At 32.3% G+C, this 20,162-nt stretch overlaps 2 protein-coding genes across 4 annotated transcripts in view; both read left to right on the forward strand.

The window, feature by feature from the left end:
* The window catches only part of LOC118063380 (uncharacterized), a 6,464-nt gene extending 837 nt beyond the window's left edge, over nt 1-5,627 (forward strand). The window contains exons 1-10 of one of the 2 annotated variants that reach the window (XM_035077397.2): nt 1,427-1,559; nt 2,333-2,606; nt 2,708-2,807; nt 2,887-3,013; nt 3,130-3,211; nt 3,316-3,448; nt 3,569-3,726; nt 3,858-4,373; nt 4,504-4,633; nt 5,441-5,627. In XM_035077397.2, the coding sequence (XP_034933288.1) occupies nt 2,959-3,013; nt 3,130-3,211; nt 3,316-3,448; nt 3,569-3,726; nt 3,858-4,373; nt 4,504-4,633; nt 5,441-5,449 (1,083 nt within the window). In that variant the 5' untranslated portion in view covers nt 1,427-1,559; nt 2,333-2,606; nt 2,708-2,807; nt 2,887-2,958 and the 3' untranslated portion in view covers nt 5,450-5,627. Of the gene's footprint in view, nt 1-1,426; nt 1,560-2,332; nt 2,607-2,707; nt 2,808-2,886; nt 3,014-3,129; nt 3,212-3,315; nt 3,449-3,568; nt 3,727-3,857; nt 4,374-4,503; nt 4,634-5,440 lie in introns of those variants that run through there. The other variant, XM_073406822.1, reaches the window with a different exon arrangement.
* Nucleotides 5,628-12,149: 6,522 nt separating this feature from the next.
* On the forward strand, nt 12,150-15,538 carry LOC118063377 (protein NETWORKED 4A-like). 2 transcript variants are annotated; one of them, XM_035077392.2, is made up of 2 exons: nt 12,150-12,609; nt 13,740-15,538. In XM_035077392.2, exon 2 carries the CDS (start codon nt 13,742-13,744, stop codon nt 15,386-15,388), a length of 1,647 nt encoding a protein of 548 aa, XP_034933283.1. In that variant the 5' UTR covers nt 12,150-12,609; nt 13,740-13,741; the 3' UTR covers nt 15,389-15,538. The 2 variants fall into 2 exon arrangements, with proteins under 2 accessions (XP_034933283.1, XP_034933284.1); XM_035077393.2 differs by lacking the exon at nt 12,150-12,609 and adding an exon at nt 12,669-13,030.
* Nucleotides 15,539-20,162: the final 4,624 nt, after the last annotated feature.

Here is a 20,162-nt window from a genome sequence, read left to right on the forward strand (position 1 = left end):
AATATGTCAATTTAGCTTTTCTATGTTAGTTTTGTGGTTTTTATTTTTGAGTATTGGGTCAAATTTGTTTCACTAATCCATTAGATATATTTTATGGTTTTTGTTTGGTTTACATGTAAAATTTTATTTTTGATTTTGGTTATTTACTTCAGCACATCATCATTTGTATTCAGTTTTAAAACATGAAACAATAAAAAGATTTTTAGGTTGAACCATGAAAAAGATAGGAAGAATTGATTTTTTTTTTTTTTAGAAAAAAGAAAAATATTGATTTTAGGTTTAACTATGAACACAATCTTGCAATAAAAAAATTCAGTAATAGTTGAGTATCACTACTAAGTTGATATATTTATAGTTACCATTGATCAACAATTACAAAAGCTAAATAATAAATTTAATGAGTAGACTACCGACTTTTTTTTTTGTTGAGCATGGCTTTTGATTCTACAAATACCTAAAAATTATTCAATGCTGAAGATACATGCTTGCTTGCTTATTGACAAGATCTACCTTAAATATTTTTTCTAACAAAGAAAAAATTTATTTGAGATTTCAGTTGCAACATTATGAGTTTGAATATAACATTCTCAATTACTATTAGGAAGACTTGCAAGTTTTATAAATAAAATATATACTTACAATTTCACCAACCAAAATTTCTATGAAAATTTTTAGGCAGAGTTTGCCTTGTAACGGAAGGTCCTAAGTTATCAACTAAACTTGTTTCACATTCCAACATAATTTCATTTACTCGATCCAACCATCTAGATCATTACCCTTTCAATCATTGTTTTTCAAACAACTTTATCCATACAAATATATACAACAATTATATACATATATTTACGGAGTACAATGATCCCATATCATTAAGAAACTGACATTAAATACAATATACATAAATGTTAGAGTTAATTTATGTTTACACGCTAAGCTAATTAATATTCCAGTTCAAAATGCATATTTTGGATCTAGCCTATATAATCAAAAGATGCAATTAAATAATTTACTATAATTGGATTACATTTAAATTCTTCCTTATCCATTCTCCTTATATATTATAAAAAAAAAAAACTAAAACCGATCTGTGAATTATTGTAAATTATGTCTAAAATCACTATGGATTGCCCTGTGCTGTTTTTAATTGGAACAACATATTATTTTATCTGCCAAGCTTTTATTCCCTATTTTTTTTTTTTTGCTTCTCTAAGGTAATGCTTTTTAGAAATGATAAAATTATTTCATTTATCATTTTTAATTTGAGCATGTTTCCATTTGTTGTTTCCCAATTCATTTTAAATAATATTTGCAATACATGCCCTGCAATTTTACACTTCATAGTTCATATATTCATTTGTTAATATTAGCTTTGTTGTTTTTATCATTGCTCCTAATATTTTTTTATTAATTGCTCATTTGTAGGATAATGGCTCTACCTATAAAAGAGATTAAAAAAATACAACTTCTACCCTTCATTACGAGCTAGGGCCTGTCGTGTTTGGATTGCTAAATTTAATGCCCAGCCAAGAAGTTTTAATTGTGTCTTTGTTGATAATCAGGTAAAATGCATCATGATAAAAATATAACCACTAATGAATCTTATTTTCTATATATTGAAATGTTTGAATAATACATCTCCATTCGTCTCTAAATATTTTCCTTAGCATGACAATTTACCATTTTTTTTAACTTAATCAAAGACATTCTTTTGCTTCCAAGATTCCCCATAAAAAACCAAGTATCCTTTCCTTTTTGATTTGTTACTCTAGACTTTGCTATAGTTAAATTCACTCCAAGACCAAGAATTGCTTATTCAATTCCTTGCAAAAACTTTTTCACTATTGAAATTGTAAAAAAATATAACATAGCCAATGATCATGTAAAAACAAGGTATTTTTAACAATGAATGCTTTTTGTATAGAAATATTATCAAAATTATGTGCAATAATCATCTTCTTTTAAAAAATCTAAATGTTGAAGCTAAGCCAATCCTTTTTTCATATATTTCACATCCATATATAATTTATAGTGAACTTCGTTTTGTACATGCTTAAAAAACCAGAAAAACCCTTTGCATTGCATTGCTTTATTATAATCCATAGAAAAATTTTATACAAGTTAGACAAGTTTCAGATATTTTATACAGCCAAACCAGTCTTTTGGCTTAATGTTCTAGTGGTGCCAATACCTCGCTTCCAAGGTCAAAAAACCCTTCTTTAAATAATTTACAAAACCTTATTACACATTGCATTGAAAATTCTAATCCATTTGGTTGTTGACATGGTGAACAATTATTTTTTTTCATTACAATATTAATCTTCTTTTTATATAGGGTGGAGCTATTCAAGGTTTAGCTAAAGCAAGGGATCTCCAAACATTTGCATCAATAATTATCGAAGGAAATCACTATGAAATCGAAAGATTTTATACTTATGAAAACATAGCAGAAAACACAGTTACTGCCCATGATGCTGTAATTGATCTCAAATCTGACACAAAAATTACAGCCATTGAACCTATTCAACCTTATGTTCCTAGATACTACTTCAATTTTATTGACTATGCACATATTATCACCAAGTCAAAAGGATCCAGAATTCTTACAGGTTTGCCATCTATTTCATTCATTTAGTCTATTATAAAACATTTCTGTGATTTAATTCAATTTGACAAGATCACTTAAAAATATTCATTCCTATTTTTTAAGATGTCCTTGGAAGACTAAAAGCATTACAGCCACTCGAACAAGTTATGGTTCGTGGACAGATGCTCGAAAATAAAAGAGAATTCATGCTTGAGAACACACAGTAAGTTCAAAAATAAAATGCAATTACTTCACTTTTGTCAAACATATTGATCAAATTTGTTTTATATTTTCTTTCCAAGTGGTGAGGAGCTTCGCATAACTCTTTGGGGTGATAGTGCCGAGACTTTGATGAATTTGCTCTTCGCAACCTTATGCCATCTCCAATCATCATTGCGTTTGCTGGATTTCATGTCACAGAATTTAAAGGTAATTTAAACTTCCATTTAATTTTTTCTTAAAAAAAATCTTTCAGATTTTTATTGTCTTCTAATCTAACTAATTCCCCTTTCATTTTATTAAAAAAAAAATTTTTTATTCACAAGGAAAACCAAATCTTAAAGGTACAGCTGCCTCTCTTTGGTACTTCAATCCAGACATACCAGAATGCTCAACATATACACAGTTGTAAGTTATCCCAACATCAACCATCTCTCTTATGCTTTACCATTCTCAAATTTTTTCTAACTAATGATTTTTTCACCATCCTTTTAAATCAATTGTGCATTCAGCTTTGCACAAGTACCTATTGAAATCCAACAAATCCCCTCATCCCCGAATGCTGTTTTATCGATAGAGAAACAAATCAAAGAAAATCGAAGAACAATACGTGAGATTCTTTGCATGAATCCTTATGAGCACAAGGTTAGTTTTTTTCACCCCTTTATTATTAACTTTGATAACGTGCTTCAGCTTCTTCATATAATTAGTTTTTCAATTTCATTTAACCACACCCGTGTAACATATATTTCTTTTATGTTATAGCATCTGAGATTCACCTGTCAAGCTTTGATTGTTGAATTTGATTTTCCCAATGGTTGGTGGTATCCAAGCTGTCCAAAATGCAACAAAAAACTTAGTGGGGGTGAAAACAATTACACATGCATGGATCATAATGCTATCACCTCTCTTCCAGTTCCATGGTAACTCATTTAATTTCTTAGCTACGACAATATTAAGCTGTCAAATAAAAAAAAGGCAAACAATTCATGTTCCTCGTATACATTATCATAAACTCCTTATTAATGAACATGTCATCAATTTTATATCACAGGTTTCGCTTAGAATGCATTGTTACTGATGGAGAAGATGTCGCAAATTTTCTTCTATTTGGGAAAATTGCTGAGAGCTTTTTTGGATCATCAGCCCACCATTATGTCTATGATAAAAAATTTATTGATCCCTTAGTTATTCCACCTGCAATGGCAGCAAAGTTAAACAAAAGCATGATTTTTCAGCTTCGTTTTCGTGATTTTAGATCCACCACCAACAGATGTGAAATTATCATTACTAATATCTTTGATGACACCACAAATAAGAACATCCATCCTCTAGAGACACCACCTACAGAAGCTAAATCATCTACTAGATCTGAGACATCTACTCCATTAAGCTCTAAAAAACAGGTTCTTATAGGTCCATGTACTTCACAAAATACTGTGACACAATTCAGGATTGCTCCTAATTCCTTGGAGACACCATCCCAGAACATATCACCAAACAAGGAAACAAGCCTGAACTATAAAGCACGACGTACACTTGATTTTGAAGCTATAGCACAACAAATTAGGTAGGTTTACCTTTCCTCACACATTTCCTTTACAATTTTTTTTTTTGTCCTTGACACATGCTAAATTAGATGGTTCTTAACCTAATGTTTTTTTTTGTCATGCATCTCTTTAACTCCTTGATTAAAATAGTCATGAAGATGAGTGTGGCAATGCAATTGAAGCTCAAGGAAACCTGGGAAACATAGATACATCTGATACATTTAATCACTTACTTCTACCTTTAAAAAAACAACGAAAAACATCCTCATCATCCTCAAAGGTTTGATTTTAAACCTCACATTCTTTCATTGCTTCTTATTATTATTTGTGATGCTATGCCTGCAACTTTTACTCTTTTTTACATTACAAATCATTGTCTAAAGTGTCCAACGTGCCTTCCATGTGTTATTTATTTTCTGATTCTATTTGTCTTTTATTGTTTTACAATTAACTCTTTGTCTTCACTTCACAGCCTATAATAGATGTGCTCTTCTTTTCTTTACATGCTAATTTTTATATCAATATTGATAATATTCTTTAAAAGCAATGAATTAGTTAAAGATATATGTATATTAACAAGAATATGATATATAAAAAAACATAATTATTATGTGCACGCAATATATAGTCAAATAAAGAAGAAACAATTGCAATTATATACGTGCATATGTTACTTAAATTTAAAGGCATGAAAAATGTAGTGAGAATCGCAACAGATATGATTGTTTCCTTGGTGGACGCCATAAGACTTGAAATCAATAAGACTTTAAAGAAAGTTTTATAATGGCTATATAAACTGTACATACAGCAAGGTGAAAAAAATAAGCATGCTAAATTTTTATTTTCTTGCCTCATCCACACATTTAACTTCATCTACTTCACAAATGCGGACAAAATTTTCAAATTTTTGTGGAGGCTATTTAACATGTAAAAAAAAAAAAAACATTATGTAAAGCATCAAATTATAGCGAAATGTTTTTCTTTTATTGTACAAATTATTTTTCCATGTTATTGTATGTTACGCATGCTTGCAACTTACATCCTTTTTTTTTTCGACATAATTTATTTTATTGTTTTTCCATCACAGGAGAACTAGCAATTTTTCTAATAATGACTTGGATTTGGATTTCTACAACAAGAAGATAACTACTACTTCTGTCATTTTGATATAATTTGCAAACAACACTGTTCTTTTAAGTGCCCAACAATCTGGCAGCTTAATTTGCACTTTTACTGTTGTTTATAACTTTATTTATATTATCAAACTTTTGATACTAGACTTGCCTGCAATTCTCTTTATCATTACCTAGCAATCTCTTCTTTTCCATCGTTGTTATTTTTGTTATAGCAAAAAATATTGCAACTCCATACACAGCAACCTAGAATCGCCCACAGCATAGCGCACACAATCAATCCATCTATTTATCTAGCAATATACTAAAAGCGCCCAGAACCTCGCGGCGCTCCTGGGTTTGCCCAGGTCTGCTGAACATCGCTTAGAGTCTGCAAAACTCCTCATACAAGTTTACTAATATTATTAATATGATAAATATTATTATTTGTATTATATTGTTATTATTTTTATTATAGTTAATATAATAATTAATAATTTTTTAAAAATATTATTAATCTTGAAAAACAACAATTTGATTTGAAAGATAAAATTATAAATTATTGTTATTATTATTATTGTTATTATTATTATTATTAATATTATTAATATTATCAATATATTTGAAATAAAATATTATTTATCCTTCAAATTAAATATATTATTTAATAATATATTATTTCAAATCTATTTTATTATTATTATGGTTTTTCTTTAGTAGTAATAATATTTTATTTCAAATCTAATAATAATAATAATAATAATATTATTATTATTATTATTATTATTATTATTAAATTTGAAATAAAATATTATTAATACCAAATAAAAACCATAGATTTAATTTGAAGAATAAAATTATTATTGTTATTGTTATCATCATCATCATTAATAAATTTTTAAAAAATATTATTACGCAACCTTGAATTTGACAAACTACCAAGTTCAAGTATCATGGACTTAATTGCATGCCAAGTCAATGTATAATGGGTTTAACAAGTGTGCTAGATCCACAATATTTTGAACTTCGGTGCCTACCAAGTCTAGCTGGACTTGGTCGCCTACCAAGTCCAAGAGCCCTTTAAACTTGACCAACAGTCAAGTGCATGTGCTGTGGACTTGGAATCCAAGTGCACTAGGACTTGGAGTTCAAGTGTAGTGAATTCAACATGAGTGTTAAACCTATGCTACCCTAAATTTGGTTGCCTGTCAAGTCTAGGTACTATGGACTTGGAGTCCAAGTGTAGTGGATCTGGCAAGCGTGCTGGATCCACCTTGCCTTGGATTTGGCCCCTTCAAAGTCCAAGTTCTTAGTCTAGGTGCTTACTAAGTCCAAGTGTAACTTGGACATGGACACCCACCAAGTCTAGTTACATTGGACTTGACCCCTGCCAAGTCTAAAAGTAGTGGTTCCGACATTGCAGTCAGACTCAACACTCCTAGATCTTAGATTTGTTTGATATTTTTATGAGAATAAAAGGTGGGCTTGCGGCGTAGCGTGAGCCACCTAACTAGTATATTGAATAATGTTGATATCAATAAATTATATTGAAATTGTTGGTCTCCTGATTCCAGAAGCGACAAGTTAAATCTTGAATAATGTTGATATTAATAAACTATATTGATATCATTAGTCTCCCGAATCCAGGAGCGATAAGTCAAATTTGGAATAATATCGATATGGATAAACTATATTGATATTATTAGTCTTCCAATTTCAGGAACGACTAATAAAATCTCTAATAATGTTAATATCAATAAATTCTATTGATATCATTAGTCTTCAAATCCCAAGAATGACTAACCAAATCTCAATTAATGTCGATATCAATAAACTCTATTAATATCACTAGTCTTCCAATTCCAAGAATGACTAATCAACTCTCAATTAATGTTGATATCAATAAACTCTATTGATATCATTAGTTTCCTAATTCTAGGAATAACTAATCAAGTTCAGAAAGTAGCGATATTAATAAATTATATTGATATCATTAGTCTTCCAGTTTCAGGAATGACTAATCAAGTTCAGAAAGTACCGATATTAATAAATTATATTGATATCATTAGTCTTCCAGTTTCAGGAATGACTAATCAAGTTTGGATCTCATTCAATTCCTTTTTCTTTTTTTTTTTTTCTTTTTTTTTTTAATTTCTTTCATCATCTCCAAATCAAATTTCTATCAATATCAAATACAATTATAATAAATTTTCATATTATAATTAAACAATGCCTTAAATAATTATGCTATAGGTTAGGAACTTACCTATAACGTGTGATGTCCAAACTCCCTCTCCAGATTGTGACCTGTTTTGTGAGGCCCAAACCCATATGTACAGGATGGGCTTAGACCCAGCCCAACCCTCTCCAGACTGTGCCCTATTTTGTGAGGCCCAAACCCATATGTACAGGATGGGCTTAGACCCAACCCAACCTGAATTGAATTGTGTGGTCAAGTAGATGCCCTACAAACCCTTTTTCTTCTTTTTCTCTTTTCCTTTTTGTTTTTTGTTTCCTTAAAGTGAGCTAGACCGAGACCAGGCATACCGGCTGAGCTTAAATCCACTCAATATAATTTGGTTATTGGTCCAGCCCAGTGATCAAATTGATAGCCTCCGCAGAACGTGAATTATTTCACGTTCTGCATGCTTGTTGTAACAATAAACTAAAGAAGATAGGAGAAGGAAAGTTACCTAGGCTGGATAGGGCGTTGCTCGCTGGTAGAGCTTCAGTCGTGGTGTGGTGTAGGTGAGGCTGGTGGCTGAGAAGGGACTATTGTTGCTATGATAAGAGATGAAGACCTCTAGTGCTAGCCTTAATTTGCTGGAGTTGAAGGCGTCAGTCTGATGTTGAAACCAACTAGCCGATGGGTTAATGAGCTGGTTGAGTCCTTGTTGCCCACGAGAGTTTGCTGCTACTCAAGAGAACTCTGTTGCGGTTGGACTGCTAAACAAATGCTGAGGGAATATTGCACTATTATTGCTGTTGTGAGTTAGTGGAGAAGATGAAAACGTGGCTGGGATGATTCTTAATAGGGTCTCTGATCATTTTTTTTTTGCTGGAACAAGGGAGGTGGTAGTTGTTATTGCAGTGTGTTTTTTTTTGGACAGTGCATTTAATGGCTCTATAAAAGGGTCTCCAGCCAGCTTTTTCATGGGAGAAATGAAGGAGAAAATGAACAGTGGTGCCAAAACAGCACAATTTTGTCCCTTTTAATTGATTCCTTCTTTGTTTGTGATGTAGTTCCTAATCTTTCAATTTTGTTGAATTAAGATAATTTAAGTTAATTTCTAAAAATTCCTTTCGATTTAGTCCCTGGTCATGTTAGTTTTGACCCTCAATTATCAATGCCTTCTACATTATGGCATTTGGTCTCAAACTTTTTTAATTTAGTCCTTAATTAAGCCTCAAACTTCTAATTTCCTCAATTCCACCCCCATTTGCAACCTGAATTGGGTCCTTAAATTCACATGCATTTTGCAAAATAATCCTTGGTCTTTAATTTGATTTTCTTGCAATTTTATTCCTGATTTCACTTAAATGAGTTACGAAAAATTAAATCTGGTTCTTTAAAATTTCAATATTTTCAATTAAGCTCAAATTAAGCTTTCAAACTTATTTTTTCACCAAGTAAGTCCCTAATAAAATTAATATGACCTATTAAAAGCCCATTTAAGTCCTCACACTTAATTAATTCTTTTAGTTTGACCCAAATTAATTCTTAAACTTAATTAAACCTTTAATTAGGCCTGTGATTAAAAATTAATTTTTATACAAATTTATCCAATAATCATTTAAACCTTTATTTTTACATTGTCTTTCAATCTTAGGTATAATTGGATTCCTGATGTTGTCCAACATCTCAGTTTGGTTCTCAATGTGTTTAAAACCCTTATCAGTTTATTCTTACTAAGTTGTTAGTCTTTCATTTTTTCATTTCATTTTATTTTTTTAATTTTAAAATAAAAAAAAATATTGGGGGAAACCCAAAATTAGGTTATGACATATATGTGAGTTCTAATTTGAATGAAAGTTCAAGTGAGTATCAGTGGACATAAGCCACACTTGTCACCAAAATCTCTTTATCTAATCCTAAAGAGGGATGAGGTTGGGTCCATAGATTTTATTGATTTTTATGAAGTGTGTGAAACTTTAAAAAAAATAAAATTCATGCACATTCAAACCAACATATTAAAATTAATGGATAAATAAAATTAACATATAAAATTAAATAACATAAATGAAATAAAAATAAAATGCTCAATAATAAATGGTAATAAAGACATTAAAAGAGAAAACACATGTACATATGCTTGACCTTAGTCCTTAATGAAGTCATCATACTGTCACACTTAGCACAATGTTTGAACTTTCAAAATATAAGGGAAATTGGAAAAGAAAAGGAAAAAAAAAAGAAGAGGAGTTGCTACCTAGTAATTAAAGAAAACTAAGAATTCTAAAATAAACATTGATTTTAGAGATTCATAGAAGGAGTTAATTATATTTAAGGAAAGATAGACATCCCTTTACCATATCCTTTTAAACAAAATGTTACCTTTATTATCTGTTTTCTCTTAAATTAAATGCATTTATCTGTCTAAATTATTTTCTGATCTTATTTGCAATTTATTTCTACTGTCTTTTGTGAAAAGTTCAACACCCATTTCTAAAAATATAAGACTCGTCAATTAGATCATTTATAAAAAAAAAAATGATGTCCGCACCTAAATACAGAAGACTCGTTGATTATGCTATTCATAATATTAGATGTTTTATCCATAAAAATAGAAGACTTTTCAATTAGGCCATTTTTGAAATTTTTTTTTGATGCTTATCCTTAAAGTAGAAGACTTGTTGATTAGGCCATTTAAAAAATTTGATGTCCACCCTAAAAAATTAGAGATTCGTCAATTAGGCCATTCACAAAATATCTGATGTTCCTTCCTAAAATAGAAGACTTGTTTATTAGACCATTAATGAAATTTGACGTTCATTCTTAAAAATAAATGACTTATCAATTAAACCATTCAAAGAATTTGATGTATCCCTAAGAATAAAAAATTTATCGATTAGACCATTCATAAAAAAATGATGTTTGTCTCTAAAAATAAGAGACTTGTAGACATAATTTTTATTCTTGTTTGAGAAATAAATATTTACACATTCATGCATACACAAACAAAATAAAAGCACAATTTTATGAAAATGATGTTGTAGAGCTTAATAGTCTTCATTGAACCTTGTAGATAGGGCTTAATATTACTCTCATCTTCTTTTTTAGCGATGACAAACAATGTTATAGAGCTTTTCTTCATCAAAATGCTCATGCTAAAATGGTCTATGAGAAACACATATGGATAATCAAAACTAAGGATAAAATTAGGGTTTAAGTTACGGTATCAGGTTTGGGCCATCTTCTAAAAGTTTTTCGGCATAATTTTACATATAACATCAATGTTTTACAATATTAGCTAAGCTACTAAGAAAATTTTGCAAGTTTTATCTAAGGTTAGTCAAACTATTATAACTATCTATGTTCATTTTAATGAGGATGAAGTACTTTCACACAAGCCCACTTTCTAGTCTCTATTAGAACTACTCAATAAAGCCTTTGATGAAGAATGATGGTGGCTCATCTTATGGTTATGGCTGCATGCTATTTTATCCTCAACCCTTTCTTTGTTGTATCTTGAATATCTACTTAGAGAATGCCCCTCTTAGCAGCACGAGCTATTTTTACAGGGGCTCTGAGAACAACAACACCCTCTCCAAGTTTTTGCGATGTTATTTTGCCCTTACTTTTCCTTGAAAAGGAGTTGTCTACAGACGTTAAAAGGTAGATGTGGTGGTGCTAACAAAGGCACCATATCTACTGCATGTGGAGATGTAAGGCCTTTAACTACTCATGTGTGCTACTCTTGTGTGGCCACAACAAGCATCTTTATTAGCTGAGTTACATTTTAGAGATCTTGGTACTTTGGTGGAGAATTGGTAGTTAGAAGGGTTGTGACTCTTCCAAGCCTAGGAATTTATTGGTTGTCAACCATGGAAAGAAACAAAAAAAAAAAATGTGGAATACGAGAATGGAACTAGTTTTTTTTCTTGAAGTTAATTTCTCATAAACGAAACCATTAATGAGGATTTTGAAAACCTCCAAAATGTTATGATCTTTCTAAGGCTATTATGAATTGAAAGGCGTAGGAGGCCAGGCTTGAATAATTGGAACTCCTACAAAGTAAGTCCTTCTAAAAGATTTGCACCATCTGATTTCTAAGTCATTTTATGTAGAATATGAGAGCCTTGTGAGGTTGAGCATGTGTATGTTTAGTTGTGGAGCATTTAGGTTTGAGAAAGATGAAGAAGATGAAGTTTTTTTCCCCCTTGAAGATGATCCTTTACCTTGGATTCTTGGCTATTCATATAACCTTGAACCCTCGTAGGTGTGTTGTCACCTATAATATTGGAACGAAGGCCTAAAGTGGCAAGGGGTCACTACAAAAGCAATCCCAGTTTTGGCTTGAATAATTGAAAAATAAAATAAAATTCACAACAGGAAAAACCCAATAGACTGAATTCATTCATTTATTACATGAGTGGAAAGAATGGATTAACATGAAATCAATACTCCCTCAAATCAAATCAAATGTAGTTCATTACAAAAGGAAAAATAAAGTAAACGGGAAACGGCCAGCTGGGAAAGACGAAGCAAGAACAGTTTCATTAGCCTGTGATTTGTCTTTATTCAGGCCCACCATGCTTCTTCATCCAGGAAATTCGGTGTCCACTGGCATGCATTGAATGGGAATTTGGTGGGATTTGAAAATTTTGAAATGAAAGGGCGGCAACCTGGGGGACTCCACCCCATGAAAACTGGCAGGGGTAGATGGGTTGAGGGATTTATGTATTATTGCTTCTCTTACACTTTTCTCTTTGTCTCCATTTCCTAATCCCTTCTCTCTCTATCTCTCCCTCTAAAGGCAAAGAAAATAGAGGCCCAGAAAAACCCTTTTCAGTTAGTCAAAGGGATTTGTTAAAATCAAGGCCACATCCATCGCTCCATTCTTATCATCTTTCTTTTGCTTTTTTCTTTTTCTTTTCTTGCAGTCAGTCAGTCAGTCCAAGATCTTGAATTCTTCCCACCGAGGTCAGTGAACTGCTATGTCCCTTTTAACGTGCATCTTCTTTTTTTATATACATATGTTCTCTGTAAGAGATGCTTGCATCGATACCTTGAATTCATGGATGAACTTACCTGATTTATTGATGTTATTCAAAGCATGATTTCGAGATCATTTACGGTTTCCGATTTCTGTTTTATATGAATTTTAAAACAGGGATTTGTTTTTTTATTTTTTAGAAAAGGTTAAAACCGACAACGCTATAACAACTTCTGGACTGAACTTAGTGGCAAGGCTTTGCCGCATGTTTTCTTTGTCTTAAGAGTAGTTTTTTTGACAACACTGTTTGAGTTTGATGGCCAAGAAACACCTGAAGGGCCTATTTCATTTGTTTTAGAGAGATCAGTACCAGTAGGTGAAGGGTGTGTTTCGCAAATTGTAGTTCAGGTACTCTGTTTCTTGTTAGCAAGATTACAGATCAGCCCGCTTTTGACCTGGTTAGTGTTATGTCCAGCCAGTCTAGGATGAGCTTTGAAAGTGATAAAGCATTGGTTGGAGTGGAAAGAAATGGTAGAGAGAAATGGAAGACCTAATTGTTTGCCCATTTAGTAAAAATGAAAAACAACTTGGAACTTCTTGTTGTAGTTCAATTGATCTTCCACTGCATGTTTGGTTTTTCTTCTTGTTTCCAACTCTGAAAAATAACATAAACCTAATTTACTCTGGAGTTTGAATTATTATTCTTTTAATTAATTTGAAGTACAATTATTTTTATTGGTCTGATTATATCTTTGTTGTTTTCAATTTTGATTCGCAACGTCTTTTTTCCTCCCAATCGGGACTGTTTTTTAAGCTCTCTCGTGCTAACAATTTAAGTGGCCGATTCAGAACCATCTATCTTATCAACCTTTTTTTAGAACTTGTAAGAAATTCGGCATTTCTGTGAGTGCAACTGCATTACATAAATCACAATGGAGCCTTATATTGAAGTGCACTAACCTGTTTCAATTGCTTATGAGCCAATTATGTTCCTTGATCATCCAATATGTTCTTGATTCACACACTAGTTGACTTCCAATACTCGTTTGCTTGGATGAAATTGGACAAGGTTTTGTTTTATTTATTGGGATTTTAATGGTAAAGATGTTGATGACAGAGATGGAGCGGAGTGTCAAACAAATGCTGAAACTGATTGAAGAAGATGGTGTATCTCTTGCAAAGAAGGCTGAAATGTGTAGGCAGACCAGGCCAGATTTGATTTCAAAAATTAAGGAATTCAACAGCATGCAACAATCATTGGCTGAGTGCTATGAGTACGTGACAGCTGAATTATCCAATAGCATACCATCAGGGTTCGATGTGCAGGGTGCTGACAATTCTGAATCAGGCCATGGCCATGACCCTTCTTTGCTGACTCCCGATCAGAAGCTGGGTTTTCACAAGGCTAGTAATCGAGCCCCTTCTGTCAGCTCCCATGGTGCTAGCTCTGATCTTTCATTAAAGGAAGGATCTGAATCATTCTCATTTTCATCATCATTATCATCAGATTCTGAATCAGAATCTTTCAATTCTTCTGGGAATGCCTACTATAGCCTCCCAGTGAACACTGATCGTAGTGAATTGCACAAGAAGATTATTGTTATGGGGACTGAGCTCTCAAGTATGGAAGAGAAGCTCCGGATGCATGAAGAAGAGAATAGAGATAGCATGCTGAACGGAGAGGAAAATAGAAATTATGAAGAACTACTGAGTAGAATAAGCGGCTATGAAGAAGAGCTGAGGCTTACAAAGGTAAAACTCCAGCTATCAGAAGATGACGTTACCAGGTTGAAAATCGAGCTTGAGAAGAGTGTGTTTTTTAGGGATCTTTCAGGGACTTTGCAAGCTCAGCTTGAATTGGCACTTAAAGACATCCAGATGAGGGAGGATGATCTTCAAGTGGAAAGAAAAAGGGTATTGGAGCTGCAAAAGAAAGTAGCTGAAGGTTCAGATGAATTGCAAGGTCAGCTTAAGGTGGCTGAAGAAGAAATAACAATGCTGAATGCCAAACTCAATACAGAGAGCAGGCGCGTTCTAGACTTCCAGGAGAGGATCACATCCTACAAAAGTGATCTATCTGATCGTGATCATGAAATCAAGGCATTAAAAGATGCACAGGAAAATCTCTCTGTGGAGAAGGCACACCTGCAATCTGAGATACTTGACCTGTCCGAGAAACAGAACATGTTGGAGGTAAAACTGAGAGAATGGGATCTACAAGGACAATTCATGGAGGATAAACTGAGGCAATGTGAGGCTGAGAAAATGCAAATGAAAAATTTGCACGATGCCGAGGAGATTGCTTTGCAAGGGGAGATCAGTCAGTTGAAGGTGGAACTAGTTGACAGAGGTGGGCATGTGGAAGTTCTGAACAAAAACATTGACAGCCTCAAGTCTAAATACGATATGCTCATGGCTGAGAAGGACGGGATGAGTGCTAAAGTAAACACACTCATTGCAGATGTGAATTCCCGAGACAATCAAATAAGGCAAATGGAGGGGCATCTGCAACAGTTGCATACTGAACATGAAAAATTGATTGCTGGGTCTCAAAGTTCACGGAAGCTAGTTGACGAGTTAAGATTGAAAGTGGTGGAGCTGGAGAAGGAGGTGGACGGGCAGAGAGTTGAGCTTTCAGCTGTGGCTGAGGGGAAAAGGGCGGCAATTCGACAACTATGCTTCTCTCTGGAGCATTATAGGAGTGGTTATAAAGAACTTCGCGAAGCATTTCTTGGGCACAAACGGCATTCAGTCATGGCTTCATAATCCTATTACTGGTCCAGTACTGTTTCCATTGCTCAACTATGCTATGCATTACCCCCTTGTGGTCTTGCACTTGTTCATGTAAACTTTATTACCTGTTTTTGAACTCTCGCTTGAAAGCTCTGGACATCATATTTTTGGTATTTTGGCTCATGATTGATCTTATTTTGATGGTTATGCTTAGACACCATTGGATTCGATAATGCGGATTCGATTCTGGACACCATTGGAACTGTGGCAGGACATGAGCAAGTTTCTGCTTAGTTTTTGTTCTGAAAAAAATTGAATCAGATACAGAAAGCTTTCGCTACCACCAAATGTTCGTGATCATAATCAGGATCATGACCATTAAAGGTCTGCAATGGTGCAAACTGTGAAGCAAGGGAAACTGATTTTACATTAATCTTTATGCATGCACTAAAAAAAATAAGTACAGGTGAAAGATTTTACGGCTCATTTTTAATTCATTGGAATAGCGTAATTATGACATTATTCTCAATCCAATAAAATAAAATAAAATCTTTGAACAAGATATTAGGGCAAGATAATATTTTCACCATGATACAATTATTTTTTAAATTATACAGGGTTAGATTGGTAATTTCATTTTATTTTATACAATAAATTATTAATTTATATCTAGAATAAAATAATTTAATACCTACTATTTAGGGATATTTTTGTATTTTTATCTTTTTAGAATAATATAATTACTTTCATGTCTTTAAAGACAAAACCAACAAAACTCACCTATGAGCTTTTTTTGTCATTTTATATTGTTTTTGTTGTAAATTTCAAAAAATACACAGGGACATTGATGTAAATTATATTTATTAAATATAATTAAAAAAATCAAGTTGGCACGTGTTGAGCATATGCAAGCGATGACCAATGCATTGTTCAAGTGGTGCATAGAGGACTGTTTAATGACCAAACACTGCTTTCTAGGATGACTTTTTATAGGGCCCTAACAGCCCCAACTTGATGAGGCAATGAATGTTCTAAGATTCATAGCAGTTTGATGTTGGTGGCCATTTCTTTCCCTCTTCTTTTCTCTATCCACTTAGATTTTCATGCCAACCCATTAAAACTTGAACTTGAAGAACAAAACTTTAAATTTTTGGTTTGTTAGATTTAGTCCATTTTCCTTTTATTACAAGGTTTGTTTTTTTATTTTGAATAATTTATAGAATTTAATTCTTATTCTTTTGATTTTTTGTTTTTGGAATTAGTTTTTAAATTGATTTTGTTTTACGATTTCACCCTCTTTTACTTTTTTTCTTATCAAATTTAATCCATTTTTTTATTGTCAATTTTTTTTTTAAGTCATGAATGATTTTATTTTACGATTTTACCCTACTTTTGTTTTTCCGTTATCAAATTTATTCCTTATTATTTTTATTGTTATTTTTTTTTTCTTTGACAAGTTTTTAAAATTGATATTTTTATATTGACTTATAATAAACTTCTTGATTGGATTCTAATCTAGGGTTTCAAGGGTTGTAAATCTTTAAAATTTAACCAGGTTTGAATATTTGCCCGAGTTTACTTGCTTTTTATAAAATATTTTTCAATTTTCCCCCTAATTTTTTTTAAAAAAAACTATTTAGCGGTTTCTTTTATTAGGTTAACATTCAGTAGATTAATAATACAAACAAGCTTAAATAATATTTTTTTTTCTAATCTAGTTTATAATAAACGCAATCGTCTGCTTTTTGTTTAAGAAATGCCCTGAAGTGACCATCGTTTTAGAGTATCCAAGAATCAACTCAGCATTCTTTTCTTTTAGTGCAGTACCAGATCATTAATTGCCACTCGCAAGAAATGGCAAAAACTTACTGGTGCTGCCCTGTAAACCATGAACTCCGTTTCTTTTCTTCATACTGGAGTCTCCTCTGCACACTGAAAACTATTACTATAATCGTAGTGGTGCTGCCACCTGCTAGCTGCCAGATGCCGAGCCACCAGTTGCGAGTTGACATTACGTTGAGAAGTGAACCTTTCCTTTCGGCTAGCAGAAAATTTTAAGTGAAGCTACATTTCAACGGCATGGTCGCATCTACACTCACCCACCACCACCACCACCTCGGGCGTAAAAGGTGGTTCTAATTAACCACATCCAGTCGTCCAGATGGGCCTCCACCACCATATGGCGTTGGTTTCTCTTTATTATTATTATACGGTAAAGGTCTATCTATTTCCTGGACAGTAAGGTGCCACCTGGCATGCACTGACCTTGTGGTTACCCAGTCAACCTTTGGCTTTTCTTCCCATTTCCCCTGTTGCCCGTTGACATGGAAACACCGAGTCACCAGCTCAGTTGCTTGGAATCTTGATGAGGTATTTTCCATCCAATATTGACATCTAGATCTCTGTAATGATAACCCTAAAGTCAATTTTTTTTATTGGGCGCACATCGATGGTTGCTGCTGTAAGAAGATAAAAATGCATTGTTTTTCAATATAGTTAAATTATTATTTATATCCTTTGTAGTGGGAGACGTAGAAAGATTTCTTGATGGAGGGTATTGTTCTTGCCTCTAGCAAGTACTAATAAACGAAACTACAATTATACAATGTTCTTGTTGTTCGTGGCTAACTAATTAATGGCAGCCTCCCATGAAAATTGAGCAATAACATGGAAAATAACTAATTGGATTTGGCCCTTGACTTCTTGATTGAGATTGCTTGGACTCCACCAAGGTGTTTTATTATCATAAATAATAATGACTAATTTGTTTATAATGTCATAATTTTTATGAAAAAATTGTATTTTGAGAGCTCCACTTATTGGTTTAGGTTACTTGCTTACTTGATTAAAAATGATTTTTACAGACATGTAAGCGATTTATAGGCTAAAATAATATTTCAGGGTTCTATAGATTAGGATCACCACTACTTGTTTGACTTGCTTTACCTTTTATTATTTATTTGTTTTATTTTCTTGTTTTTTTTTTTTTAATTGATGTGGTAGGGCAATCTTATTGGGTTTTGACTTTGTTTTTTGACTTGGGCATGCCCTTCCAATTTTTTATTTTCTTGGGCTCTTTTGTATTTTTGGATTTATCAAAACATTTTATTAACATTTGATCTCGTATTTTGCCCTCAGTGTGGGGTGCGATTTTATTTAGGGTTTTCACGAAGAAAATATTTTTTAGGCTTAAAGGAGACTTATTTGTTTTTGAACGTGAAAGGGATAACAAAGATAAACTTTCATTATTTCAAACGCAAATAGTTAAGAATGATAAATTTGGACCTCGTCTAGTTATTAATTTAGAACTTCTATTTTGGAAATCAATCAATCATATTTTTATTTTTGAATGCCACATGAATTCTAGTATCTTCACCTTGATGCTCTTAAATCCAACATTCTCCATTTTGAAAGCCAATTTAATTTGATATTCTTTTCTAAATATCATAAAAATATTAGTATCCTCTCTATCATACTTTTTTTATTCTGGCATTCCCCATTTTCAAAGCCAATCCAATTCGGTATTCTTTCTTAAATACCATAAAAATACCAGTATCTCTTCAAGATACTTTCAAATCCGACATTCCTTATTTTGGCAGCCAATCAAATATGATATTCTCTCTTGAAGATGGTTGGAAATAAGATCTTTCTTGTCATTACTAACCTACATTTCTTCAATCAATCAAGATAAACGCAAATGGACTTCAATGCTGACTTCAATCTAGTTTCGATGCTTGATTTTACGGATGTGTTTCCTATTAGAGTTGTTGTTGCTTATAATGAGGAATATCTAGTTGAAGAGTCCAAGTTAGATATCCAAGCCTCTTTCCCTTATTTCCTATTACTTATGTACACAAATCGGTCTTATGAGGTTTATCTATGTAACATTTGTTTTGTTTTATTTTATAAATTCACACTTCATTAAAAAGATAAGATTCAACCCCAAAACATACAAAAACAATAAAGTTTTAAATATGTACAAAAAAGATAATATGATTGGATTTGCAAGGTTCAAGACTCTCGTTTCCCAATAGTTAACTATGTTATATTTACCATTCTTATCTTCAAATGATAACCACTTGTTCTCAATTAGGATGTTAACCTGATTCTTGAATTATTGACAATGATAAATTTGAACCTCGTCTAGTTATTAATTCAGAACTTCTATTTTGGAAATCAATCAATCATATTTTTATTTTTGAATGCCACATGAATTCTAGTATCTTCACCTCGATGCTCTTAAATCCAACATTCTCCATTTTGAAAGCCAATTTAGTTTGATATTCTTTTCTAAATACCATAAAAATATTAGTATCCTCTCTATCATACTTTTTTTATTCTGGCATTCCCCATTTTCAAAGCCAATCCAATTCGGTATTCTTTCTTGAATACCATAAAAATACCAGTATCTCTTCAAGATACTTTCAAATCCGACATTCTTTATTTTGGCAGCCAATCCAATATGATATTCTCTCTTGAAGATGGTTGGAAATAAGATCTTTCTTGTCATTACTAACCTACATTTCTTTAATCAATCAAGATAAACGTAAATGGACTTCAATGCTGACTTCAATCTAGTTTCGATGCTTGATTTTACAGATGTGTTTCCTATTAGAGTTGTTGTTGCTTATAATGAGGAATATCTAGTTGAAGAGTCCAAGTTAGATATCTAAGCCTCTTTCCCTTATTTCCTATTACTTATGTACACAAATCGGTCTTATGAGGTTTATCTATGTAACATTTGTTTTGTTTTATTTTATAAATTCACACTTCATTAAAAAGATAAGATTCAACCCCAAAACATACA

The sequence above is a fragment of the Populus alba genome, chromosome 19 (assembly GCF_005239225.2).
Source record: "Populus alba chromosome 19, ASM523922v2, whole genome shotgun sequence".
Taxonomy (NCBI): domain Eukaryota; kingdom Viridiplantae; phylum Streptophyta; class Magnoliopsida; order Malpighiales; family Salicaceae; genus Populus; species Populus alba.

Coding starts and splice junctions, on each gene's coding strand:
- LOC118063377 (XM_035077392.2), top strand. CDS start 13,742: ATGGAGCGGAGTGTCAAACAAATGCTGAAACTGATTGAAGAAGATGGT.